The 26678-nt window shown below is 65.9% G+C and overlaps 4 protein-coding genes and 1 non-coding gene across 11 annotated transcripts; 1 reads left to right on the top strand and 4 right to left on the bottom strand.

Moving 5' to 3' along the window:
* Positions 1 to 781: 781 nt before the first annotated feature.
* Positions 782 to 12626, bottom strand: NPR1 (natriuretic peptide receptor 1). The gene is made up of 21 exons (XM_068995162.1): positions 11907 to 12626; positions 10613 to 10812; positions 10386 to 10499; positions 10102 to 10237; positions 9652 to 9743; positions 9432 to 9567; positions 9274 to 9358; positions 9066 to 9186; positions 8778 to 8852; positions 8620 to 8697; positions 8434 to 8538; positions 8127 to 8198; positions 7848 to 8007; positions 7614 to 7769; positions 6708 to 6876; positions 5769 to 5915; positions 5496 to 5688; positions 3770 to 3944; positions 2067 to 2165; positions 1890 to 1981; positions 782 to 922 (listed from the first exon to the last, which is right to left on the bottom strand). Exons 1-21 carry the CDS (start codon positions 12595 to 12597, stop codon positions 860 to 862), a joined length of 3159 nt encoding a protein of 1052 aa, XP_068851263.1. The 5' UTR covers positions 12598 to 12626; the 3' UTR covers positions 782 to 859.
* Positions 12627 to 13449: 823 nt separating this feature from the next.
* Positions 13450 to 13521, bottom strand: TRNAM-CAU (transfer RNA methionine (anticodon CAU)). The gene has a single exon. It is a non-coding gene; the product is annotated as a tRNA-Met (tRNA).
* A 193-nt stretch (positions 13522 to 13714) lies between these two features.
* ILF2 (interleukin enhancer binding factor 2) lies at positions 13715 to 17477 on the top strand. The gene is made up of 14 exons (XM_068995164.1): positions 13715 to 13780; positions 14271 to 14312; positions 14450 to 14492; positions 15099 to 15203; positions 15404 to 15481; positions 15616 to 15718; positions 15811 to 15876; positions 15986 to 16102; positions 16188 to 16266; positions 16377 to 16464; positions 16580 to 16641; positions 16806 to 16920; positions 16998 to 17088; positions 17172 to 17477. The coding sequence occupies exons 1-14, from the start codon at positions 13776 to 13778 to the stop codon at positions 17330 to 17332; spliced, it is 1155 nt and encodes a 384-aa protein (XP_068851265.1). The 5' UTR covers positions 13715 to 13775; the 3' UTR covers positions 17333 to 17477.
* Positions 17478 to 17711: 234 nt separating this feature from the next.
* On the bottom strand, positions 17712 to 18724 carry SNAPIN (SNAP associated protein). The gene is made up of 4 exons (XM_068995165.1): positions 18593 to 18724; positions 18229 to 18275; positions 18028 to 18146; positions 17712 to 17951 (listed from the first exon to the last, which is right to left on the bottom strand). Exons 1-4 carry the CDS (start codon positions 18697 to 18699, stop codon positions 17862 to 17864), a joined length of 363 nt encoding a protein of 120 aa, XP_068851266.1. The 5' UTR covers positions 18700 to 18724; the 3' UTR covers positions 17712 to 17861.
* Positions 18725 to 18999: 275 nt separating this feature from the next.
* Positions 19000 to 25565, bottom strand: LOC138098577 (mothers against decapentaplegic homolog 4-like). Of its 7 annotated transcripts, none has more exons than XM_068995189.1 (12): positions 25481 to 25565; positions 23937 to 24173; positions 22165 to 22339; positions 22045 to 22065; positions 21750 to 21932; positions 21529 to 21624; positions 21326 to 21454; positions 21203 to 21253; positions 20933 to 21116; positions 19933 to 20101; positions 19538 to 19676; positions 19000 to 19402 (listed from the first exon to the last, which is right to left on the bottom strand). In XM_068995189.1, exons 2-12 carry the CDS (start codon positions 24159 to 24161, stop codon positions 19203 to 19205), a joined length of 1572 nt encoding a protein of 523 aa, XP_068851290.1. In that variant the 5' UTR covers positions 24162 to 24173; positions 25481 to 25565; the 3' UTR covers positions 19000 to 19202. The 7 variants fall into 7 exon arrangements, with proteins under 7 accessions (XP_068851290.1, XP_068851291.1, XP_068851297.1 ...); XM_068995190.1 differs by having other exon boundaries at positions 19957 to 20101; XM_068995191.1 differs by having other exon boundaries at positions 19247 to 19402; positions 19933 to 20076.
* Between the last annotated feature and the right edge of the window lie 1113 nt (positions 25566 to 26678).

The following is a 26678-nucleotide window of genomic DNA, read 5'->3' as shown; positions in this document are numbered from 1 at the left end:
AACCCCCCAAACCCCCCCGGGAACCCCCCGGGAACCCCCCGGGAACCCCCCGAACCCCCCCCGGGAACCCCGAACCCCCCGGGAACCCCCCAGGAACCCCGAACCCCCCGAACCCCCCCGGGAGCCCCCCGGGAACCCCGAACCTCCCGAACCCCCCGGCAACCCCCCGAACCCCCCCCGGGAATCCCCCGGGAACCCCGAACCCCCCGAACCCCCCGGGAACCCCGAACCCCCCGAACCGTCCCGGGCCCACCGGGAACCCCCCGAACCCTCCCGGGAACCCCGAACCCCCCCGGGACCCCCTGAACTCTCCCGGAACCCCTTGAACCTTTTCGGACCCACCAGGAACCCCCCGAACCCTCCCGGACCCCCCGGGACCCCCTGAACTCCCCCGGAACCCCCCGAACCCTCCCGGACCCACCGGGACCCCCGGAACCCCCTGAACCTTCTCGGACCCACCGGGAGCACCCCCCAACCCACCAGGAACCTCCTGGACCCACCAAGAACCCCCGAACTGAGACCACCCAGCACCCCACAAACCCCGGGGACCCCCGGGACGCCCCCCAACCCTCCCTTCGGGGACCCCCCCGTGAGAGCCCCGCGTGCGTCCGCAGCAGCTTTATTACAAAAATCCGAGCTCTTGGGACCCCCCCGGGGTCGGGGGGAGCCCCCATGGCCCCCCCGGACCCCTCCCGTGGCCCCCCCACCCCCCCCGGTGATCCCCTCCGGAGCCGGTTCGGGGGGCGCAGCGATTTTGGGGGGGGGGGGGGTGGTCCCCAGCCCCTGGGAGGGGGGGAGGGGTCCGTGGTTGTGGTGCCCCGCGGGCTGCGGGGGCTGATTTTGGGGTGCAGGGGGGGGGTCACCCCCGGGTGCCGCTCCCGCGCTCCCCCAGGAGCCAATAGGTCCTGAGCTTGCCCTTGCCCTGCGGGGGAGGGGGCGCTGGGGGTACCCCGAGATTTGGGGTGCAAAGGGGGGGGTCTGGGGGTGCCCCGAGATTTGGGGTGCAAAGGGGGGGTCTGGGGGTACCCCGAGATTTGGGGTGCAAAGGGGGGGGGGGGTCTGGGGGTGCCCCGAGATTTGGGGTGCAAAGGGGGGGTCTGGGGGTGCCCCGAGATTTGGGGTGCAAAGGGGGGGGCGCTTTTCCCTCGGGATTGGGGTGAGGGTCCCCATTGGGGTGAGACTGTGGGCGGGGGGGGGTTGGGGTTGTTTGGGGGGGGAGTCAGGGCAGTTTGGGGGGGTCGGAACTGAGTTGGGGGGGTTTGGGGGGGTCTTTTGGGGGGGTTGAAGTTGCTTGGGGGGAGGTTGGGGCTGTTTGAGGGGTTTGGGGCAGTTTTAGGGGTTTGGGGGGGTATCAGGGCAGTTTGGGAGGGTATCGAGGCAGTTTTAGGGGGTTGGGGCAGTTTGGAGGGGTATCGAGGCAGTTTGGGGGGATATCGGGGCAGTTTGGGGGGGTATCGGGGCAGTTTGGGGGGATATCAGGGCAGTTTGGGGGGTATTGGGGCAGTTTGGGGGTATCGAGGCAGTTCTGGGGTAATCAGGGCAGTTTTAGGGGTTTGGGTCAGTTTGGGGGGGTATCGGGGCAGCTTGGGGGGTATCGGGGCAGTTTTAGGGGTTTGGGGCAGTTTGGGGGTGTATCAGGGCAGTTTTGGGGTGTATCAGGGCAGTTTTGGGGTGTATCAGGGCAGTTTTGGGGGGTATCGGGGCAGTTTGGGGGGTATCGGGGCAGTTTTAGGGGTTTGGGGCAGTTTTGGGGTGTATCGGGGCAGTTTGGGGGGTATCGGGGCAGTTTTAGGGGTTTGGGGCAGTTTGGGGGTGTATCAGGGCAGTTTTGGGGTGTATCGGGGCAGTTTTGGGGGGTATCGAGGCAGTTTGGGAGGGTCGGGGCTCACCTTCATCTCCACATCCCCCCGCAGCTCCAGCTCGAAGCACCCGAACTCCTCCAGCACGGCCTTGGTGACCCCCGAGATGTGGATCTTCAAGGCTGGGGGGTGGGCGTGGGACCCTCAGCACCCCGGGGTGTCCCCAGGGTGTCCCCGGGGTGTCCCCCGAGCCCCCCCGATCGTCACCTTCGCCGTTGGACTCCATGCGCGAGGCCGTGTTGACGGTGTCCCCGAACAGGCAGTACCGCGGCATCTTCAGCCCCACCACCCCCGCGCAGACCGGACCTGCGGGGGCACCGAGAGCCGCGGGTGACACCGGTGCCACCCCGGACCCTGCTTGTGCCACCGGTGCCACCCCGGACCCTCCTGTGCCACCAGTGCCACCGCAGACCCTCCTGTGCCACCGGTGCCACCCTGGACCCTGCCTGTGCCACCCCGGACCCTCCTGTGCCACCGGTGCCACCCTGGACCCTGCCTGTGCCACTGGTGCCACCCCGGACCCTCCTGTGCCACCCCGGACCCTCCTGTGCCACCCCGGACCCTCCTGTGCCACCGGTGCCACCCCGGACCCTGCCTGTGCCACCCCGGACCCTCCTGTGCCACCGGTGCCACCCTGGACCCTGCCTGCGCCACCGGTGCCACCCCGGACCCTCCTGTGCCACCAGTGCCACCCTGGACCCTCCTGTGCCACCGGTGCCACCCTGGACCCTGCCTGTGCCACCAGTGCCACCCCAGTCCCCCCTGTGCCACCGGTGCCACCCCGGACCCTCCTGTGCCACCGGTGCCACCCCAGACCCTCCTGTGCCACCGGTGCCACCCTGGACCCTCCTGTGCCACTGGTGTCATCCCGGCCCCTCCTGTGCCACCGGTGTCACCCCGGACCCTGCCTGTGCCACCGGTGCCACCCTGGACCCCCCTGTGTCACCCCGGACCCTGCCTGTGCCACCGGTGCCACCCCAGTCCCCCCTGTGCCACCGGTGCCACCCCGGACTCTCCTGTGCCACCGGTGCCACCCCGGACCCCGCTGGTGCCACCGGTGCCACCCTGGGAAGCCGGAGGGTGCCCAGTCCCCATCCCCTCTGGCTGGCCCTGGCCCTGGCCCTGTATCCATCTCTGTCCCCATCCCTGACCCCATTCCCACCGACCCGTGTGGATGCTGATGCCCGTTCCCATTCCCGTTCCCATTCCCCTTCCTGTTCCCATTCCCGTTCCCGTTCCCGTTCCCGTTCCCATTCCCGTTCCTGTTCCCATTCCCGTTCCCATTCCCACGAAATGCTGACCCGTGTGGATGCCCGTTCCCGTTCCCATTCCTGTTCCCATTCCCGTTCCCATTCCCATTCCTGTTCCCATTCCCGTTCCCACGAAATGCTGACCCGTGTGGATGCCCGTTCCCGTTCCCATTCCCGTTCCCATTCCCGTTCCCATTCCCATTCCCATTCCCACGGAATGCTGACCCGTGTGGATGCCCGTTCCCATTCCCGTTCCCACGGAATGCTGACCCGTGTGGATGCCCGTTCCCATTCCTGTTCCCGTTCCCGTTCCCATTCCCATTCCCGTTCCCGTTCCCATTCCCATTCCCGTTCCCACGGAACGCTGACCCGTGTGGATGCCCGTTCCCATTCCTGTTCCCGTTCCCATTCCCGTTCCCATTCCCATTCCCGTTCCCATTCCCGTTCCCGTTCCCGTTCCCGTTCCTGTTCCCATTCCCGTTCCCGTTCCCGTTCCCACGGAACGCTGACCCGTGTGGATGCCCGTTCCCATTCCTGTTCCCATTCCCATTCCCATTCCTGTTCCCATTCCCGTTCCCACGGAACGCTGACCCGTGTGGATGCCCGTTCCCATTCCCGTTCCCGTTCCCGTTCCCGTTCCCGTTCCCACGGAACGCTGACCCGTGTGGATGCCGATGCGCAGCTCCAGCTGCTGCTGGGGCCGGTGGCGGATGCGGAAGGAGCGCACGGCGTCGAGCAGGGCCAGCGCCATCCGCGCCACCTCCCGCGCGTGCAGCTTCCCGTTGCGCACCGGCAGCCCCGACACCACCATGTAGGCGTCCCCGATGGTCTCCACCTGCGGGAAACCGGGAATTCCCTCATGGAAAAAGGGGCGGCCAGGCAGAGGTTTGGGGTCCTCATCCCTGGAGGTGTCCGAAGAAGGGCTGGGAGGGTTTTCCCGACCTCACTGATCCTGGGATTCTGGGATGCTGGGATTCTGTAATTATGGGATTCTGCGGTTCTGTTGTGCTTGGATTCTGGGACTCCGGGGTTTTGGGATGTTGGGATTCTGGGACTCCGGGGTTTTGGGATGTCGGGATTTTGGGATGTTGGGATTCTGTAATTATGGGATTCTGTGGTTCTGTTGTGCTTGGATTCTGGGACTCCGGGGTTTTGGGATGTCGGGATTTTGGGATGTTGGGATTCTGTAATTATGGGATTCTGTGGTTCTGTTGTGCTTGGATTCTGGGATTCTGAGGTTTTGGAATGTCGGGATTTTGGGATGTTGGGATTCTGTAATTATGGGATTCTGTGGTTCTGTTGTGCTTGGATTCTGGGATTCCGGGGTTTTGGGATGTTGGGATTCTGGGACTCCGGGGTTTTGGGATGTCGGGATTTTGGGATGTTGGGATTCTGTAATTATGGGATTCTGTGGTTCTGTTGTGCTTGGATTCTGGGATTCCGGGCTTTTGGGATGTTGGGATTCTGGGACTCCGGGGTTTTGGCATGTTGGGATTCTGGGATTCCGGGGTTTTGGGATGTCGGGATTTTGGGATGTTGGGATTCTGTAATTATGGGATTCTGTGGTTCTGTTGTGCTTGGATTCTGGGACTCCGGGGTTTTGGGATGTCGGGATTTTGGGATGTTGGGATTCTGTAATTATGGGATTCTGTGGTTCTGTTGTGCTTGGATTCTGGGATTCTGAGGTTTTGGAATGTCGGGATTTTGGGATGTTGGGATTCTGTAATTATGGGATTCTGTGGTTCTGTTGTGCTTGGATTCTGGGATTCCGGGGTTTTGGGATGTTGGGATTCTGGGACTCCGGGGTTTTGGGATGTCGGGATTTTGGGATGTTGGGATTCTGTAATTATGGGATTCTGTGGTTCTGTTGTGCTTGGATTCTGGGATTCCGGGCTTTTGGGATGTTGGGATTCTGGGACTCCGGGGTTTTGGCATGTTGGGATTCTGGGATTCCGGGGTTTTGGGATGTCGGGATTTTGGGATGTTGGGATTCTGTAATTATGGGATTCTGTGGTTCTGTTGTGCTTGGATTCTGGGACTGCGGGGTTTTGGGATGTTGGGATTCTGGGATCCCAGGGTTTCGGGATATTGGGATTCCGGGGTGTTTACATTCTGGAATATCAGCATTCTGGGGTTCTGGGGCTCTGCGATTCTGGGACTTGAGGATTCCAGGATTCTCTGATCCTGCGCTTCCCTGTCCCCGCCTCCCTGGGATTTTCTGATTCCCGAGCTCTGCGACAGCGGCGGCGACACGTCCAGCGCGTCCCCGCGTGCCCACACGCCTCCCTAAACACCCACACGCATCCCTACACCTCCCTACACATCCACGTGTGTCCGTGAGCGTCCCTACCCGTCCCTGTGTGTCCCCGGGACGTGCCACCCTCACCTTGTAGACGTCGAAGTTGTCGATGATGGCGTCGAAGCAGGTGTAGAGGTCGTTGAGCAGCGTCACCACCTGCATGGGGGTGCTCTGCGCCGACAGCGCCGTGAACCCCACGATGTCGCTGAAGTAGATGGTGACGCTGTCGAACGCCTCCGCCTGCACCGTCTCGCCCCGCTTGAGCTGCTCCGCCACCGAGCTGGGGACAACGGCGGGGTCAGGGCGGGCACGGCCCCCAGGACGCCCCCCCCCAGGACCCCCTCCCCGCCCGGAGCTCACTGGGGCAGGATCTGGTAGAGCAGAGCCTCGGCCTTGCGCTTCTCCTCCAGGTAGGCCTGGGTGCGCTCCTCCACCAGCTCCTCCAGGTTGTTGGCGTATTGCTCCATGCGCGACAGGAGGTTGTCCAGGATGTTGGTGCTGCTCTCCCTGCGGGAACGGGGTCATCTCCTGCCCGGGGACCCTTTTCGGGGGTCACCTCCCACCTGGGGACCCTTTTTGGGGTCACCTCCCACCTGCGGACCCTCTCTGGGGTCACCTCCCACCTGCGGACCCTTTTTGGGCATCACCACCCACCTGGGGACCCTTTTTGGGGGTCACCTCCCACCTGGGGACCCTCTCTGGGGTCACCACCCACCTGGGGACCCTTTTCGGGGGTCACCTTCCACCTGGGGACCCTTTTTGGGGGTCACCTCCCACCTGCGGACCCTCTCTGGGGTCACCTTCCACCTGGGGACCCTTTTTGGGGGTCACCTCCCACCTGCGGACCCTTTTTGGGCATCACCACCCACCTGGGGACCCTTTTTGGGGGTCACCACCCACCTGGGGACCCTCTCTGGGGTCACCTTCCACCTGGGGACCCTTTTTGGGGGTCGCCTCCCACCTGCGGACCCTTTTTGGGCATCACCACCCACCTGGGGACCCTTTTTAGGGGTCGCCTCCCACCTGCGGACCCTTTTTGGGCATCACCACCCACCTGGGGACCCTTTTTGGGGGTCACCTCCCACCTGCGGACCCTTTTTGGGCGTCACCTCCCACCCGGGGATCCTTTCTAGGAGTCACCTCCCAACCCAAAGATCCTCTCTGGATGTCAGCCCCTTATCCGGGGACCTTTCCTTGGGGTCACCTCTCACTCAAAGACCCTTTTTGGGGGCCACCCCTCACCCAGGGACCTTCTCTGGGGGTCACCCCTGGCCTGCAGGTCGAGGGCCGTGGCGGCACCTGTTGAACTTGCGGAGCTGGACCTTGATCTGGTTGAAGTCGGGGCGCTCCAGGACGTCCTCGGCCCAGCAGTGCTGCATCAGCTGCCCCAGCTCCTCCAGGTGACAGCCGACGTTGGCCGAGGGCCGGAAGCTGGGCCGCTCCCCGCTCTTGACGCGCTCGATGATCTCTGCGGGGACGGGGGCCCGTCAGGCAGGGCAGCACCCACGAGGATTCATCAGCAGGTCCAGGAACCCACCAGTGCGTCCAAAAACCCATTGGCCAGTCCAGCAACTCATCAGCTGGTCCGAGAACTCATCAACACGTCCAACCACCCTTTGATGAGTCCAACAACCCAGCAGAGGCTCCAGGAACTCATCAGAAGCTCCAAGAACCCATCACCAGCTCCAACCACCCACCAACGCGTCCAAGAACCCATCCATGGTTCCAGTCACCCATCCATGGTTCCAACCGCCCATCCATGGTTCCAACCACCCATCCATGGTTCCAACCACCCATCCATGGTTCCAACCGCCCATCCATGGTTCCAACCACCCATCCATGGTTCCAACCACCCATCCGTGGTTCCAACCACCCATCCATGGTTCCAGTCACCCATCCATGGTTCCAGCCACCCATCCATGGTTCCAGCCACCCATCCATGGTTCCAGTCACCCATCCATGGTTCCAACCACCCATCCGTTTTTCCAACCCATCCATCCATGGTTCCAGCCACCCATCCATGGTTCCAACCATCCATCCATGGTTCCAACCACCCATCCATGGTTCCAACCACCCACCAACGCCTCCAAGAACCCATCCATGGTTCCAGCCACCCATCCATGGTTCCAACCACCCATCCACACATCCAGACCCCGCCGGCCGGTCCGGCCGCCCCCCAGCAGGTCCCCCTGTGTCCCCGCTGACCTTTGGGGCTGAGGTCCATCCCCTCCACGTAGAAGACGCCGCTGCGCAGGGCGATCTCCTGCAGGATGATGCCGAAGCTGTAGACGTCGCCCTTCTGCGTCCCCCGCGCCGGCGGCTCCTCCATGCGCAGCAGCTCCGGCGCCGTCCACAGCTTCTCTGCGGCAGCGGGGACGGGGTCAGACTGGGCAGGGGACACAGGGGGGACACGGGGGGGGGGACACAGGGGGGTCTCACTGGCGAAGAGCGCGTGGGTGTCGTCGGCGTCGGGGACCATGCGGAAGCTCTCCAGCCCGTAGTCTGTGATCTTCAGCACGAAGCGCGAGTCCACCACGCAGTTGGAGGACTTGAGGTTCCCGTGGGACACGATGACCCCGTTGTGCAGGAACTGCATCCCCTGGAGAGGCAGAGAGAGCTCGGACACGGCCGGACCCCACTGACCTGTGGGGTGGGGGATCCCAGTGGGATGTGGGACCCCCACAGGATGGGGAACCCCCCTGAGAATGCCGGGGGTACCTTGACGATGTCATGGGTGAGGGAATAGCGGAACATCCAGTCCAGGGTGATGCTCTCGTTCTCCAGGATGTCCTGGGGACATGGGGGGTCCGGGATAGCCCTGGGATGGGCTCCCGGTACCCTCGCGGCCCCACAGCCCCGGGATGGGCTCCCGGTGCCCTCCTGGCCGCGCAGCTCCGGGATGGGTTCCCGGTGCCCTCCCGGGCCCGCAGCCCCGGGATGGGGGTCCTGGTGCCCTCGCAGCCCCACAGCCCCGGGATGGGGGTCCTGGTGCCCTCGCGGCCCCGCAGCCCCGGTCCGGCCGTACCTGGAGGCTCCCTCGCGGGCAGTACTCGGTCAGGATGCAGATGTTGGGCGGGTCGGTGCAGGCGCCGATGAACCGCGTCAGGTGCTCGTTCTGCACGTCCCGCATCTACCGGGGGCAGCGGGGTGGGCCGGGGTCCCGCCGTGCCCCCCCCCCGGCCCGGGGACACCCCTGGGGTCAGCCACGTACGTGTTTGAGCTCGAACAGGACCTTGCGCGTCAGCTCGATGCGTTTGCGGTTCACGTGCTTCACGGCCACCAGGTTACCCTGGGGGGGACACCAGGGGTGGGGACACCGGGGGTGGGGACGCGGGCGTGGGTGTCCCCCCTGCTCCCCCGCCCCCGTACCTTGTAATAGGCGGTCTTGGCGTACACCTGGAACTGCCCCTCCGTGGTCATCAGCGAGCCGTAGTTGGAGCCCCGCTGTGCCAGGGGTGTGGGGTGAGCCCGGGCACCCCAATGCCCCCGGCCCCGAGCGGGGCTGTGGGGTGAGCCCGGCCCCCGCGATCCCTGAGCAGGGATACGGCGCAACCCCGGTTCCCCCAGTCTCCGAGTTGGGCCATGGAGGGACCCCAGTCCCCCCCAATCCCCGGTCTCCCCGGTCCCCCCGGTGCCCCCGGTGCCCCCGGTGCCCACCAGGGACAGGGTGAGTTTGCTGCCGGCGCTCCGCAGGTGTTTCTCCAGGCTGCTCATCTGCACGTCCTCCCAGCGCACCCGCCACAGCTCGGCCGCCAGCTCGTTCTCCAGCTGCAGCTTCCTGCGCCCGGGTGGGGGCTCGTGAGACCCCCGCCCGCGCCCCCCCGCCCCGCCCCGGGGTCCCCGCCCCACCCCGCGGCCCCCGCACCTGTAGATGAAGAAGGAGGTGGCGGTGATGGCCAGGAGGATCAGGCTGACCACGAGGGACAGGACTTCCAGCGTGGACAGCGAGGCTGCCGGCGAGAGGAGGGAGCGGTCAGGGCTCGGGGGGGGCCGGGCGGGGGTCTCGCGGCTCCCCCCCCTCACCTTTGAGGCACTGGGGGTCGGTGCCCTCGAAGCCGCAGGGGGGGACATCGGGCGGGACCGCGTTCCCCGGCCAGTGGATCTCTCGCCCCGGCACCATCTGGATCTTCTTGGTGGTGCCGTTGTAGTTGGCCACGATCTTTGGGATGGAGGGGCAAGGAATGGGTGGGGGGAAGCCCCCGGACCTCCCCCCCGGCCCCGCTGCCTCCGTGCTGGGGCTCACCTGGAAGTTTCCCTGCTCGGGGTCCATGTCCCACAGGGAATAGTCACTCTCCCGGTCCCCCTGCTCGTCGATCTTCAGGAAGCCGGTGACACCTGGGGACAGAGGGTGAGGAGCTGGGGGGGACCTGGGGGGGGCTCTGATCCCAAAATATCACCCTGGGAGTGGGGCGGGGGGGCGGAACTGGCAGGTGGCACCGGGATGGGATGGGGATGGGGACAAGGATAGGATGGGATGGGATGGGGATGGGATGGGATGGGATGGGATGGGATGGGATGGGATGGGATGGGATGGGATGGGATGGGATGGGATGGGATGGGATGGGACGGGATGGGACGGGATGGCACGGGATGGCACGGGATGGGATGGGATGGGATGGGATGGGATGGGATGGGATGGGATGGGATGGGATGGGGACAGGATAGGGAGGGGCCAGGCCAGGCCAGGTCTCACCGTAGAAGGTGCGGTTCCACATCTGGCGGGTGATGGCCGAGGCGTCGCTGACGGAGCCGCCGCGCTCCAGGGTCTCGTTGAGGGCCTGGGCGTAGAGCAGGACCCCGTCGTGGAAGGCGGCGGCGATGAAATTCATCTGGGGACACGGGGACGGCTCGGGGACAGGACACAGCCGGGGGTCTCTGTCCCCTGTCCCCAGCTCCATCCCGTGCCCCCCTTGTCCCCAGCCCCCGCTGTCCCCCCAGCCCCGTGCCCCCCGTCATTCCCATCCTTCCGTGTCCCACCAATCCGTCCTTCATGGAGAAGTTGAAGTGGTCCCGCGCCTCCTCCTTGAGCCGCTCCAGGAAGGGCCGGTACTCGGGGTTCTCGGGCTCCTTGTAGGTGATGATGGTGACGGCCTGGGGTGGGGACAGGGGCTGGAGGGGCTGGACAGACCCACCCGGGGGGTGTCCATGCCCACCTGCGGCCCTCCGTGCCCACCTGGCTGTGCTCCTGTGCCCACCCCGCTCACCTGGAAGGCGCGGCGGGCGCGGGCGTCGTGCGCGTCCCCGCGGTGCCAGGGCCGCCGGGGCTCGGGGAAGCGCTGGCCCTGCAGGCTGGCCCCGAACGTGTCGATGTAGAAGAAGGCGAAGTCGCCCCCCGTGAGCCCCTCGCGCTCCGCCTGCAGCATCAGCTCCCGCAGCGTGTCCGGGGCGCAGCACACGTACACGACTGGGGGGGACATGGCCCTTGGGATGCGCCCCGACAGTGCAGAGACCCCAGCTCCGCATCCCGGGGATCGCTGGTTATTGTGTGACACGGGCCCGAGCCCCCCAACATCCCTGGGAGACCCCTGGAGACCCCAGCCCCGCATCCCGGGGGTCGCCGGCCGTTGCGTGACATGGCCGGGGGTTGCGGTGCCCCCGGGCCGGGGGGTCCCGACCCCGCTGCCGGCCCCCCCCGTGCCCTGCCCGGCGCTGCCCTCGGCGCCAGGCCGAGGTTTCCTGTTTTCCCGACTCCGTTTCCTCCTCCCCGCGGCCCTGATGGATTCCCGGCGACACCGTGACCCCGGGGGTGCCGCCTGGCCCCCGCCACGGCCCCTCCAGCCGTGCCACCCCCGGGGCCCCAAAATGCACCCCCGCGGCTGAGCACCCACCGCCCACCCCGGGGCTCGCGGTGCCATCCGGGGTTGGAGCCGTTCCATGGAATGGGGCAGAACCAGCCCAGGACTCCGGGACAGGTGACAACGCCCGGAGATGCCGGTGGGACAGGGGGTGGGGAGGGGTCCAGGGGGTCAGGGTGGGGCAGGGGCAGCGCGGGGGTGTGCGGGACACGCGTGTGCGGCTGTGACACCCGTGTGCTGCCAGGAACATCCGTGTAACAGCCATGAACAGCCATGAACAGCCATGAACAGCCATGAACAGCCATGACCGGCCACGAACAGCCACGAACAGCCGCGCAACCCCCGTGCGAAGCTGGGCACAGCCGCGTCCGGCCATGAACACCCCCTGCGCAGCCGTGAATAACCACGAAAGCCCGGTGTGAAGTCGTGCGCAGCTGGGCACAGCTGCAAACACCCCCTTAAATCCGTGCCCAGCCGTGTGCGGCCATGAACACCTGCGGACACCCCCGTGTGAAGCCGAGCACAGCTGGGCACAGCTGGACACGCCCGTGTGCAGCTGTGAACACCCCTGTAAAAGTTGTGCGCGGCCATGTATGGCCACGAACACCCCCGCACAGGCGAGCCAAGCCTGGCACACCCATGGGCACCCGTGCCGACACGTCCCCCTCCCCGTCGCCCTGCCCGCCCCGCCGTCGGCACTCACTGCGCCCCTTCGCCTTGATCTCCTGGATGATGAAGGAGAAGTTGCCGCCGTCGCGGAACACCACGTCCATGACCGTGAAGTTGCCCAGGGTGGGCAGCTGCATGTACAAGCCCTCGGCGGCGAAGTAGTAGGGCCGGTCGTCCATTCGCTCGTCCCAGTACACCAGCAGCGCCCGCCGCGTCCAGTTGAAGCGCCGGTGCAGCTGCACGCCCAGCTCGCCCAGTTTGCGGTGGCTGGGGCCGGCGCGGGTGGTCAAGCCGAACTCCTCGCTCTTGTCGTCAAAGCCGTGGGCTTCGGCCCCCGCCGTGACCAGCGGCAGCTGCCAGTGGCTGGTGAACCGGGCCACCGGCGCCGCCGAGTAGACGCACCCCGGCCCCAAAAACGCCGCGGGGTGATGGGAGAGCCGCAGGTCCACGGCCACCTGCGGCGCGGCCATTTCCGAGCAGACCCCGTGGCGATCCTCGCTGTTGCCGAACACCCACCCGAGGGTGAAGCCGGGCAGCAGATCCCGCCGGGAATTCACGGCGGCCGCGGCCAAGCGCACGGCGGGTCCCACGCGAGGCCAAGCCCACGGGTAGGTGAGGTTGCGCTGGGGCAGCACCACGGCGAGGGTCAGCGGGGCCGGGGCCGTCACCGCGCCCGGGAGCAGGGCCAGGAGCGAGGCCAGGAGCGGGGCCAGCACCGCCAGCATCGCCCACGGACGGAGAGTGGCTTCCCCCCCCCCCCCCGCGGCGGGGCTGAGCCCTTGCTCGCCGCCCCCACTGGTGACACAAAGGGCCGTTATCATCCACACCGAGCTTAACTCCTTCCTGCCCGCTCCCCCCACGGCATTCCAGCCGGGATGGGCGGCGGATGGGGCCGCCCGCTGGCGGGTGGGGATATTCCCACCCGTGGGGCGGTGGGACGGCGTTTGGGGTGGGGGGCGATGTGCCGGGATGTGTCCGCTCCGTGCGTCGGGTCCCGGCGGCCGCGACCACCCCGGTGCCACCGCTGACCCGGGCACGCGTGGGCGCTGAGACCGGAGAAACTCATCAGCGTGCGGGGGACACCCCGGCCCACGGACCCCGCGCTGTCCCCACGCAGCCCCGCAGCCTTCGCGGGGCCTCGGGGGGCCCGAGGGGGGGGGGGTTGGGCACCTCTGGCCCCCCACACCTCCGTGGGAGGTTCTGCCCCGCGGAGGGGTCGCGACAGCCCCGCGGGAGCTGGGGGGTGACCCCGGAGATGCCGCTCGGGGGTTGCGCGGCTGCTGGGGACACTGGCAGCGCTCGGGTGGGGACACGGGCAGAGGCTGGGGACACGCGCGGATGGGGACACGCATAGGGGGACGCGCTTGGACGCGGGGACGCGCGCAGTGGTCCGGTGACGGTACACCCGCAGCCCCCGGGTGACACCCGCGGTAACGCCGCGATGCTGGCGACCCGCCGCGCGGGACAAAGCCGGGAAAGCATTAACGGAGCGTTGGTTAAGTCAGTGCAGCAAATAAAAACGCTAATGAGCAAAAAAGAAACCGGCGGGACGTGAAAATGAGAAGCGAAAAAGCGCTTAGCAGAGGATGGTTTCGATCCATCGACCTCTGGGTTATGGGCCCAGCACGCTCCCGCTGCGCCACTCTGCTGACGGGTACGAGCCCGTACCGGACACGTCATAGCCTTGTTCCACGCGCTCCATTCATGGATCCCGCGCCCCCTCCAGCGGCCGCCCGGCGCGCGCCGCCATTGGCCGCTTCCGGCTCTGATTGACGGGCCGGTTCACCAATGGCAACCGGCAGAGCCCCCGCGGGGGGCGGGCTAGGGGAGAGCGGCGGCCAATGGGCGGGCGGGTTGCTGCGGGGTCTGTGCGCGGCGCTTCATTGTCGGCAGCGGCGGCGACATGAGGTGGGGGGACAGCGGCACCGGGGGCGGGGGGACACCGGGGGACACCGGGGGACACCGAGGGGACCGGGACCTTGGCGGGAGCGGCACCGGGGGGCGGCGGGATCGGGGAGATACCGGGACCGAGGGAGGGAGGGGGAAATGGAGGGAGAACCGGCACCGGCGGGAGACCACGGGGACCGTGGGGGGGGGGACCGGGACTGGGGGGGCCGCGGGAGCGGGGAGACACCGGGAGCGCGGTCGGGCACCGGGAGGAGACCGGCGGGGCCGGGGAGGGAAACAGAGGGGGATCAGGACCGAGGGGAACCGGGGGATGGCGGGACCAGGACAGAAACCGGGGCTGGGGGGGGGACCCTGAGTGGGACCGGGGCGGGACCGGGGGCAGCGGGCGGGGAGCGCCGGGGGGCACCGGGGGGGAACGGGACCGGGCTGGGGGAAGCGGGCCCGGGGCTCTGAGCCCCCCGTTAGCGCCGCTCCCGTTCTCTCTCCGCAGGGGCGATCGAGGCCGCGGCCGCGGCGGCCGCTTCGGCTCCAGGCGAGTCCCGGAGCTGCTGAGGGGGCCCGGGGGGGCCGGGCCGGGTCCCTGCATGTCGCGACAGGGCCGTGTCGTGACGGGGGGCGGGAGGGGCTGCGGGGCTCAGAGAGTGAAGCGGGGTTTTCTCTCCCCTTTAGGTTCCGGCCCTTTGTGCCCCACATCCCCTTCGACTTCTATGTCGTGAGTAACCCGTGCCCCGAGGGCAATTCCCGGGAATTTTCCAGGATTTTTCCAGGGTTAACGACCCCCCCATCCCTGATTTGGGGGGGGGGGCGTTGGGTTCTCGGGGTGTGGGTGAACTGCACGAATTCCCTAAAAACGCTGCTGGTTCAGTTAAAAGCCCAAACGAAAGGATTTTACTGCTGTTGGAGATGGGATAATGGGACACAAATCATTCCAGGATTGGGGTTTTTGGGATTGTAACAGAAAAAATCCCTGCACTGAGGTTTGTCCCCCCTCCTCAGGGTGATGCCAATACCTGTCGCTCCCCCTCAGGTGTTCTCTTGCCTGCTTCCCACCTTTCCCAGGAGGAAATCATTCCCTCCTCGCAAATTCCCTGAGTTTCTCCCTTTGGACAGGCGATTCCAAGGCCCTGCGGCTGCAGACAAAGGGGGTTAACACATTTATTTAATAAATCCTTGACTAGAGTTACTAAAACCCTCTGGATCTGCCCCGGAGCCGCACAGGTGGGAGCTCCTGGACACCCGGGGGAGCTCTTGTAGGGTAACGCGAAGGCGGAATCGTGCCGGAGGATAAAATCCCGGCGGGAATTCCGTCCCGTTCCAGTGCGAGATGGCGTTTCCCCGCGTCAAGCCCGCGGCAGATGAGACGGCCTTCAGCGAGGCCCTGCTCAAGAGGAACCAGGACCTGGCTCCCACCGCTGCCGAGCAGGTGCCGTGCCCAAAATTCCCCCAAACCCTTGGGATGGGGCTTGGAGAATCCGAAGTCCTTCAGGAGCGGCCTAAAAAAATAGTTAGTTCTCCGGAATAAGCACCTTGGAAGAGTTTTTTGGATAATAAGGTGGATTTTGTGCTCTGGAAATGGGATGATTCCAGGTGTTCCTGGATAATCCCTGTCCCGTTCCTTCCCAGGCTTCCATCCTGTCCCTGGTGACCAAGATCAACAACGTCATCGACAATTTAATTGTGGCTCCGGGAACGTTTGAAGTGGTGAGTGCCAAAGTTGGGAAAAGAGCTCCACGGGAAGGTGCTCCCGGCCCGGGGCGGGTTAAGGATCGATGCTGAGCCCCCCAAACACGGCACGTGGGTTGAATTCCCGGGATTTTGGGGTGTTCTTCCGACAGCAAATCGAGGAGGTTCGCCAGGTGGGCTCCTACAAGAAGGGGACGATGACGACGGGGCACAACGTGGCAGATCTGGTGGTGATCCTGAAGATCCTGCCCACCTGTGAGTGCCCTCCGGGCGGGATTGGAGCGGCCCTCGGCGCCTGGCCCAGCTCCAACCCTTCTCCTCCTCCTTTTCCTTCTCCTTTTTCCCAGTGGAAGCCGTGGCAGCCTTGGGGAACAAGGTGGTGGAGAGCCTGCGGGCACAGGACCCCAGCGAAGGTGGGGCCGCGCTCCGGAGCGGCGTGGGCCGAGATCCGCGACCATTCCTGCATTCCCACGGAGCTTCCCAGCCCCTCCACGCGGAATTCCCGGTCTTTTCCCCCCTCAGTCCTGACCATGCTGACCAACGAGACCGGCTTCGAGATCAGCTCGGCCGACGCCACGGTGAAGATCCTGATCACCACGGTGCCGCCCAACCTGCGCAAGCTGGACCCGGAGCTGCACTGTGAGCGCCCGGCCGCGCTTCCCGCCCGGAGCCGCAGCGGCGCCCGGAGCCGGCTGGAAAAACCGGGAATTTCTGCTTCTTGCAGTGGACATCAAGGTGCTGCAGAGCGCCCTGGCCGCCATCCGGCACGCGCGGTGGTTCGAGGAGAACGCCTCGCAGTCCACGTGAGTCCGGCGCGCCCAGGGATCCGAGGATCCCAATCCAAATCCTCATTCCTGAGAACGCGGAGAGCGGTCCCGGTGTGGGACTGGCCCTCCTCCTGCCTCTGCTCCAGGGTGAAGGTCCTGATCCGGCTGCTCAAGGATCTGAGGATTCGCTTCCCCGGCTTTGAGCCGCTCACGCCCTGGATCCTGGACCTGCTGGTGCGGGGACTCTGATGTGGTGCTGATCCCGATCCCGGCAGGAGTTGGGATTCTCATTCCAGGCTGGGATTCTTCCATTCTTCCTGCCCTAATTCCTGTTCCTTTCCCCCTCCAGGGACACTACGCCGTGATGAACAACCCCACCCGGCAGCCCCTGGCCCTCAACATCGCCTACAGGTCCGTGGCATCGCTTCCCTCACAGGAATTCCCATTGTGGCTCCGTTTTCCCGATAAAACCGTTGGAATCCCAGGGGCTTGGCTGGGAGATGCATCCAACTCATCCAGCTAGTGGTGTTTTTGCTGGAAGGATCCAGTTTTAACCCACAATGTCCCACGTGCAGGCGCTGCCTCCAGATCCTGGCGGCCGGGCTCTTCCTGCCCGGCTCCGTCGGCATCACGGATCCATGCGAGAGCGGGAACTTCCGCGTGCACACGGTGATGACGCTGGAACAGCAGGTGAGGGGGAGGGTCCCCGAAGGGGAGGGGACACAGGGGTGGTCTCTGTGCCCACACTGACCCGTCCCTGTCCCCAGGACATGGTGTGCTACACTGCCCAGACCCTCGTCCGCATCCTCTCCCACGGAGGATACCGGAAAATCCTGGGACAGGAGGGTGACGCCAGCTGTGAGTGGTGCTGGGGGGGTCTGTCCGGGTGGGAATGGGGCTGGGATCCCCGAGTGGGTCCCCAGGGTCACCTCTTGGCGCAGACCTGGCGTCCGAGATGTCCACGTGGGACGGGGTGATCGTGACGCCGTCGGAGAAGGCGTACGAGAAACCTCCGGAGAAGAAGGAAGGGGAAGAGGAAGAGGAAAACCAGGAAGAGCCGGCGGCAGGCGAGGAGGAGGAGAGCATGGAGACGCAAGAGTGAGGGCCCAGTGTCACCTGTGCTGCCTGGAGCAGGTGAGGGGACACCGGCCGAGGGACACCAGGGGGTCTGGGCCCCTCCTCGGTCACCTGGCGCGTCCCGTGTCCCTGTTTTGTAAGTTGCACATTAAAGCGTCCCCCCTTTCCAGCGTGTCCTGCTTGTTCAGATCCATGTGGGATTAGATGGGAATGAGACAGGTGGAGCAGCTGGAGAAGCATCCAGGACTTGAAGGACCCACCTGGGGCTGCCCAGAACCCACTTGGGGTAGCCCAAATCCCACCTGGGGGTGTCCAGATCCAACCTGGAGGTGCCCAGATCCCCTTGGCAGTACCTGCCTGGCTTTGTTGTCCCCAAGGCCCCTCAGCGACGTGGGAGCATCACGGACTCTCAGTCACTTTTATTCCAGCGCCCACAAATCCGGGAACACGGCTCGGAGTGTCCCGGTTCCCTCGGCTGCAGGTGATGGGGGACATCCCCTCAATTCCTGAGCTGGGATAAACAGGGATACCTGCTCCCCTGCCTGGTCACTCGGTCACTTGCCCTGGTAGCCCCCAGCCTCCAGCATCGCCCTCCTCCGCACCGTCTCCTTGGCCACGCTGTGGTTCAGCCTCCGCAGCCGCTCCTGGACACGGCAAAAGTCACCTGTCAGCACCTGGGGGGGGGCTCTGGGACCCCCAGAACCCCCTGTCCGCCCTCACCTGGGCGTTCTGCAGGATGTTGTTAACCAGCACCACGCGGCGCCGGGCGTTCAGCAGCTTCTTCACGTAGGGGTCGAGGTCCAGCGCCACTTTCTGGTCCTCATTGATGCGGCAAAGCTCTGGGGAGGGGTTTGGGTGAGCCCCCCGTGCCCCCACGCTGAGGGGCGAGGGGGCCAGGGGTGACCCCCGGCTTTGGCTCACCTGTGGCCAGGCTGTCGATGTGCTCCCGCAGCTCCACCTGGCTCTCCCTGTGGAAGCGGGGCAGGTAAAACCCTGGATCCGCACCCCAAATCCACCTCTATCCCCCCCAATATGGGACCTACAGCCCCCAACCACCTCTACCCCCCCCCCTCAGCCATCAACCTCCCCGGCACTGCCCACCTCCCGTAGCCCCAAAGCCCTTCATCCCCAAAACTGGCCCCCACATGCACCCAAGGCCCTTCAGCCCCACGAAACTGCCCTTCCCGGCTCTACCTGCCCCTCAGCCTTTCAGCCCCGGCCCGCCGCGCCCCGGCCCGCTCCCGGCCCGTCCTGCCCCGCTCCCGGCCGCTCAGTCTGCCCGCACCTGACGCTGTGGACGTGCCGGTCGAGCTGTCGCACCGCGGGCCGCAGGAACTGCAGGAGCCCCTCAGCAAAGAGCTCCCGCGCCCCGGGGCCGCTCCCCGCCGCCATCTTGGCCCACCGGCGCCGCGGGAGCTGCCGGGAAGCCGAGTCCGCGAGCCGGGAGAAGCCACTTCCGGTGCGCGCCGCGGAAGCTGCTGGGAAATGTAGTTCCGAGGGCACAGCTGGACGCGCATCTGGAAACGCATCTGGAGGGGCATCTGGGGGCACAGCTGCGCTGCTGAGCGTCCGTCAAAGGCGCTGACAAAGCCAGGCCGCAGGCTCCAACCCCATCCATTAAATAACGGTTAAAACAACACAGTTTTGGTCCTTTCACCTTGCTTTTTTGGCTTTTTTTAAAATCTTTTTTTTTTGTTTCTTTTCATACAAAAGTTACGTCAGGAGGTGGAAATCAGCACTGAGAGCCTGGATCGGCTGCACTACAGCCAGGCCGCAAACGCCGACCCCATCCATTGAATAACCGTTAAACCAACACATTTTTGGTCATTTCGCCTCATTTTTTTGCCTTTATTTCCTCTTTTTTTTTTTTTTTTTTTGGCTCTTCCTTCCAGGAGTCAGGCGTGGGCGTCGGGCAGGGCGTGCAGGACGTGGTCGAGCAGCTGCAGGGCGCGGTGCAGGTGCACCTCGATCCAGCAGGGCGTGCAGGTGATGCTGGCCCGGGGGTAGTCGGGCCCCCAGCCCTTGACGAAGCTCAGCCTAACGAGGCACAGGCGCCGCAGGTCGTCCACGCCGAGCCCCGCGGCCACCGACAGCCCTGGGGGGGGGTTACACGGTCACCACGGGGCTCCCAACCCACCCTGGGGTCACTCACTGATGGTGGGTGGCCACTGACAGCCCCGCGGGAGACGTGGTCATCACGGGGGGTGGTGTCACCCCTGTGGTCACTCACCGATGGCCGGAGCGATGCCGCCCACTGAGCCAGGCCCGGGGATGCTGCCGGCCACTGCAGCGGCCTGAGCGGTGGCCGCAGCCTGGGCAGTGGCCGCCTGCTGCTGCATCTGCCGGTGGCACTGGCGCAGGTCAAACACCTGCGGGGACACGGGGGGACCCCTGAGCGGGGCGGCTTTGGGGCGGGGGGTACCCCGGTGTCCCCTTCAGCGTGGCCGTATCGGGGTCTCTCCATCCTTAGGAGGACCCTTAGGGGGTCTCTCCCATCCTTAGGGTCCTTCACTGCTCCCCCCCCATTACCCAAAACCCCCTAAAATCTGAGCACACAGCTCCCCCCACCCCTGGTGCCCTTCCTGGGGACCTGAGGACCCCCGGAGACCCCCGGAGACCCCCGACCTTGATGTGTGCTCCGGGGTAGACCTTGTGCACGGCGTCCCCGGGGGCTCTGCCGGCCTCCCTGTCCAGGTAGAAGCTCTGCACGAACACGGCGTGGTCGCTCCGGCAGCGCATCCACACGTCCCCCTCTCCGCGCCGCTCCAGCTGCACCCCCTTCCCGATGTGCAGCCTGGCCGAGACCCTCAGCACGGACCCCCACAGCCCCACCCCGCCTCCCGCCCAGCCGGGACAGGCCCCAGGTTGTCCCCATTTTGCCCTGATTAGCCCATGGTTTTCACTCCTATCCCCCCCGCCCGCCCTCCTGCCCTAATTATCCCTCCTGGATCCCCCTTTCCCCCATATCCCCATTTCCCCCCTCGCATCTCCCCTTCCTCCTCCGATTCTTCCCCTTTTCCTCCTTCTGGCCTAATTATCCCACATTTATCCCCCAAATTCCCCCTTCTCCCATGTATCCCCCAAATCCCCCCTTCTCCCATTTATCCCCCATATCCCCCCTTTTCCCATGTATCCCCCAAATCCCCCCTTCTCCCATTCATCCCCCTTCTCCCATGTATCCCCCAAATCCCCCATTCTCCCATTTATCCCCCATATCCCCCCTTTTTGCATGTATCCCCCATATCCCGCTTCTCCGATTCATCCCCCCTTCTCCCATGTATCCCCCAAATCCCCCCTTCTCCCATGTATCCCCCATATTCTCCCTTCTCCCATGTATCCCCCAAATCCCCCCTTCTCCCATTCATCCCCCAAATCCCTCCTTCTCCCATGTATCCCCCGTATCTCCCTTCCCCTATTTATCCCCCAAATCCCCCCTTCTCCCATTCATCCCCCCTTCTCCCATTCATCCCCCCAAATCCACCCCTCTACCCCCATTACCCTTTTGGCTCCCCATCCTTCACCCCCACACTGCCCACCCCACACCCCCTGTGCCCCCCTGACCCCATTTCCCGGCCTGCTCCCCCCGTTACTCCCCCGTCCCTCCCAGTGCCCCCCGTGCACCCACCGTGCCCTCTCGCTGGCCGCACAGCGCTGGACGTTGGAGAGCTGCCCCAGGCAGAACCGGGCCCCCCCCGAGGGGTCCACGTACCCGTCCACCACCACGGTGGGGCAGCTCGAGGGCACCTTGAAGATCTCCCCCACCTGCACGTCCTGCTCGAAGTAGGCGATGGAGCACCAGAATTCCGGCCCTGGAAGGGGGGATGTGGATTTTTTGGGTGGGGAGGGGGGGGAGGTCACGGCACCCGTGGGTGCTCAGGAGGGTGGGGGCACTCACCGGGGTGGGTGGACACGGGGGGCTGGAGCACGGGGTTATGGTGGGGGGGCCCTGGGAGGGGCAGAGAGGGGGTCAGCGCCCTGCAGACCCCTCCAGCCCTCGCCCGGTGCCCCCCAAACCTACAGCAGGGGTTGGGGTGGTGCTGGGGGGCCTGCGGGTGGCTCTGGCTGCTGGGATGTTGTGGTGTGGGGGGCTGTGACCCCTCCAAATTTGGGGTGTAGAGGACCCCACTGGTCCAGCTCAGCGGTGAACCTGAAGGGGAAGAGAGGGTGACACAGGGGGGTCCCCAAGGATGGCTGGGGGCAGTGGGGTGTCCCCATACTCACTGTGGTAGGGTGGTTTGGGGTACCCGTTCTGCAGGGGGAGCTGTGCTGGGGGGCCCTCGGCGTGGGGCAGGGGGAGCAGCGGGTCCTGGGGGGCCACTGTGGGGGAATACGGGAACAATGTGGGGGTCACGGGGGGTCATTGTGGGGTACATGGGGTGGGGGGCTCGGGGTGATGCCCCCAAACCCTTGCAGGGTGGGGGTTAAGGGGGAGGGGGTCTCACCTTGGGGCGCCATGGGGAGCGCAGGGTAGGTCTGGGGCACACAGGGGGGCTCAGGGGGCTGCCGGGGGGGCAGCGCTTGGCAGGGCTGGGCAGGGGGCTCGGCCCCCAACTCCCGACGGGCCGGCAGCTCCATCTGCACACAGTCATGGACAAACTCCTCCTTCACCGGACGCGGGGGGGGCACTGGGGAGGGCGGGGGACACACACCGGAGACCATGGGGGGCACGGGGACCCGCTGCGGGGGGCTGGGCAGGCTCCGGGGGGGCTCCCCGCCGGCCCCGGGCTCGGGTCTCACCTGTGCTCTGGATGCTCAGACCTGCCGGGAGAGGTGAGGGGGGATTAGGGGTGCTGGTGACCCCCCCCCCCCCCCCCCACTTTTGGGGAATCCCCCCCCCACCCGGGGGTCCCGGCTCACCGCTGGTGGGGGTCCCCACACGCTCGTAGTGGTAGGGGTTGACGCAAACGCTGTCGCACTTGAGGTCGAAGGCGAATTGGCAGAATTGGACGGGTTTCAGCTCGTTTTTGTGCAGGTCGGGCCAGCGCCAGAGCCGGGCGTAGATGACGTGGGGGAACCCCTTCCTGCCGGCCACCTGCGGGGGCACAAAGGTCATGGGGGGGGGGGGGGGCTGAGGGGTGGTGTCCCTCCCCAGCGTGACAACATCCAGCCCCGACACCGGGATCCCCCCCACGGCCCCCCCAGCGCGGGGCTGGCGCCAGGCCGGGGGTCCCCCCGTGCCTCCCGGCTCCAGACATAACAAACTCCCCCCGATCCCCCCCCCCCCGGGCCGAGGGCTGCCAGACACTGACTCATCCCGGGCAGGGCGGGCGCGGGGGATGCCGCAGAGGGGAGGGGGATGCGGGCAGGGGGATCCATCCGCTCCGACAGCGTGGGGAGGGGGCGCGGAGTTATGGGGCACCCCAGGACCCCCAAACTTGGGGAGGAATCGGGGGAGTGGGGGGGTCAGGGGTTTTGGGACACCCCAACACTCAGGATCCCCAAACTTGGGGAGGAATCGGGGGGGGGGGGGGGGTCAGGGGTTTTGGGACACCCCAACACTCAGGATCCCCAAACTTGGGGAGGAATCGGGGGTGGGGTCAGGAGTTTTGGGACACCCCAATACTCAGGACCCCCAAACTTGGGGAGGAATCGGGGGTGGGGTCAGGGGTTTTGGGACACCCCAATACTCAGGACCCCCAAACTTGGGGAGGAATCGGGGGGGGGTCAGGGGTTTTGGGACACCCCAACACTCAGGACCCCCAAACTTGGGGAGGAGTCGGGGGTGGGGGGGGTCAGGGGTTTTGGGACACCCCAATACTCAGGACCCCCAAACTTGGGGAGGAATCGGGGGGGGGGGGGTCAGGGGTTTTGGGACACCCCAATACTCAGGACCCCCAAACTTGGGGAGGAATCGGGGGGGGGGGGGTCAGGAGTTTTGGGACACCCCAACACTCAGGATCCCCAAACTTGGGGAGGAATCGGGGGGGGGGGTCAGGAGTTTTGGGACACCCCAACACTCAGGACCCCCAAACTTGGGGAGGAATCGGGGGGTGGGGGGGGGTCAGGGGTTTTGGGACACCCCAACACTCAGGATCCCCAAACTTGGGGAGGAATCGGGGGGGGTGCAGGGGTTTTGGGACACCCCAACACTCAGGACCCCCAAACTTGGGGAGGAATCGGGGGGGGGTCAGGAGTTTTGGGACACCCCAACACTCAGGACCCCCAAACTTGGGGAGGAATCGGGGGTGGGGTCAGGAGTTTTGGGACACCCCAATACTCAGGACCCCCAAACTTGGGGAGGAATCGGGGGTGGGGTCAGGAGTTTTGGGACACCCCAATACTCAGGACCCCCAAACTTGGGGAGGAATCGGGGGGGGGGTCAGGGGTTTTGGGACACCCCAACACTCAGGACCCCCAAACTTGGGGAGGAATCGGGGGGGGGTCAGGGGTTTTGGGACACCCCAACACTCAGGACCCCCAAACTTGGGGAGGAATCGGGGGGTGGTCAGGAGTTTTGGGACACCCCAACACTCAGGACCCCCAAACTTGGGGAGGGTTTACAGGGGGTGTCACGGGTCACCTGTGTCCCCCTCAGCCCGGGGAAGTCTGGGGGGTTCCCGGGGGGTTCCCAGGGGGTTCCAGGCTGGGCCAGCCCCGCCGAGCCCCCCGTCCCCGTGTCCCGGGGGTACCTGGAGCCGCCCGTCCAGGGTGCGCTGGACGGTGACACACTGGCCGGGCTGGGCCCCGCCGGAGGTGACAGCGGCCACGAGCGCGTCCAGCTCGTCCCTCTTCTCCTTCAGCTTCCTGAGGAGGCTCTGGATGGCGCGGCGGGCGAAGGCCTCGCTGTCCCCTCCCTGCCGGTGGCACAGCAGGCTGTGCACGATGCCGGGGCCGCTGTCACTGCCCAGGGACATGGCGCTGCGGCCCTGCAAGGCACAGGCGTGCCCCTGCCGGTCACCCTGCTGCAGGGGACACGCTGTCCCCACTGCCCTCGCCCGCGCGGGGACACCGAGCCGGGTGCTGCTGGCACGAGGGACACGTGTGGCACCGGGAAGGTGGCACCCTCCTCCAGGTGAGGAGGACATGGGACAAAGCCATCTGTCACCCAGTTCCATGGTCCCCGAGTCCCAGGGGGTCAGGCGACAGGACATGGGGCTTACAGGGACACTCGGGCTGTCCCCAGCTCCCCACGGCAGCAGAGCCAGAGCTGGGTGGTGGCACCCTGGCACCAGGCTCGGGGACAGCGGTGTCCCCAGCGCCTGGCAGGGCGCAGAGCTGTGTCCGTGCCCGGTGCCACGGGGACGGACCCGCTCTCGCCGCCGCCGCCGAGGCCAGACTAAACAGAGCCCGGCCTGGCGCCGCTCCTTAACCCCTCTCTCTCCCCGACTTCTCCCTTTCCTGTCTCCCTGCCAGACCCTGCTCACGCCAGAGCCTGGATGCAGCGTTCCAGAGCCTTGGAAAATCCTTGGGATGGCGGCAGACACAACAAACCGCTGGTCCCTGCTCCTTATCTGGGATCGGGAGGGAGCTCTGGGTGTCCTGCCAGCACCCCCTGCGCATCCCCCTGTGCTGGGCTCCTCCAGGATGCCATAATGGCATGGGGACACTTCCAGGGATGCTGGAGGGACCCCATGGAGCCCGCCGTGGTGGGCATACGACCCTGAGCCCCCCGCCAGGCTCTGGGGTTCATCCCGGGGATCTCATCCCGGGGATCTCATCCCGGGGATCCTGGTGCTGCCTCAATGCCAGCATTCCCTGCTCCCTGCCATGATCCCTGCCCATGCTCTGCCTCAAGTTTTGGGGCTAAAAGCAGTGGAAGAGGGGACTCTCTGTGAGCTGGGGCTGTGCAGGGTCACCCTGGCAGGGTCCTGGTCCCCCCGGCTCTGGTGGCTGCATCCCAAGGCTGCTCCAGGGAAGACTGGAAGGGTCAGAACCACCTCTCTCCCCTTCCAAAACTCAGCCCAGTCCGCTTTGGGGGAAACTGCTGTGAGTGGGGGCCAGACGTGGCTTCTCCCTGGCTCCATCCTCACCCCGCGTTGCTCCTGCCAGGAGAATCCCTGGCTGATCCCATGTCCCGAGTCCCAAAGCTCTTCCAACAGGGATGCTCCTGGGACACCATGGGGCACGGCGAGGTGACAGGGATGGTGCAGGGGCTTTGAGGGGTGACAGGTTTCAAGGAGGGGACACCAGTGGGGACCCCCAGGGGACCGATGAGGGGTCGGGCCCTACTCACCTCCGCCGCCCCCGGCTGCCCTCACTCGCGGCCCGGCTCCCGCCGCATCTCCTCCGGCTCACGGTGCTGCTGCCCTGCCTGCAGCCCCCCCCCTCAGTCCTCTGCCCTTCCCTCAGCCCCTTCCTCCTGCCCTCAGCCTCCCCCACCTTCTCTCTCCTCCTTCCCTCAGCCCTTTCCCGCTCCCTCAGCCCTTTCCCAACTCCTTCCCTACAATAACAAAAGGAGCGGCCGGAGCGCGTGAGGCGCCGCCGCGCCGCAGCCAATGGCAGCGCCCGAGACAGCCGGGCCTCGCCCCGGCAGCCAATCGCAGCCGCGCTTTCATGGCCCGAGCCCCCCAGACGGGCCCCGCCCCCGGCGCCGCCGGGTCCCAGCGCCCGCCCTGCCCCGCTCCCACCGGGAATGCCGCGGGTCCCGGTCCCCGTTATCCCCCGGGAATGCCGCGGGTCCCGGTCCCGGTTATCCCGCGGGTTCCGGTCCCCGTTATCCCCCGGGAATGCCGCGGGTCCCGGTCCCCGTTATCCCGCGGGTTCCGGTCCCCGTTATCCCACCGGGAATGCCGCGGATCCCAGTCCCCGTTATCCCCCGGGAATGCCGCGGGTTCCGGTCCGTTCCCACCGGGAATGCCGCGGATCCCGGTCCCCGTTATCCCCCGGGAATGCCGCGGGTTCCGGTCCGTTCCCACCGGGAATGCCACCGGTCTCGGTCCCGGTTATCTGCTAGGAATGCCGCGGATCCCGGTCCCGGTTATCCCCCGGGAATGCCGCAGGTCCCGGTCCCGGTTATCCCGGGGATGTCGCACGGGCAGGAGCCGGGAGCCGGTGGATGCCCGGTGCGAGCCAGAGCTGCCCCGGCCCTCTGCCCGCACCCCCTCCTCTCTTCCTTCTGCCCCTGCAGAGTAAATTCAGGGAGAGTAGGAACAGAAAAATCCCATTTCCAGAGAAAAACCCCACACAGAGCTTTTGGGAATTCTCTCTCGTTTAGCTAACCAGAAATGCAAGATTCCAATGGAACGGGAACAGAACAGGTAAACTTAAAAGCGTGGAAGGGGTGAGTGATAAAAGCACAGACCCTTCCCCAAATCACACCGGGGTCAATTATGTTCCTGAAAAACGATGAATTTTGGAATCTGTTCTGGAAAAAGAGGCATTTCCAGAACTCCAGTTCGCAGCCCTGGCTGAATTTTCTGTCCCTGCCTCTC

Source organism: Aphelocoma coerulescens, chromosome 25 (genome assembly GCF_041296385.1).
Source record: "Aphelocoma coerulescens isolate FSJ_1873_10779 chromosome 25, UR_Acoe_1.0, whole genome shotgun sequence".
NCBI lineage: Eukaryota > Metazoa > Chordata > Aves > Passeriformes > Corvidae > Aphelocoma > Aphelocoma coerulescens.
This window is presented reverse-complemented; position numbering and strand designations above follow the sequence as displayed.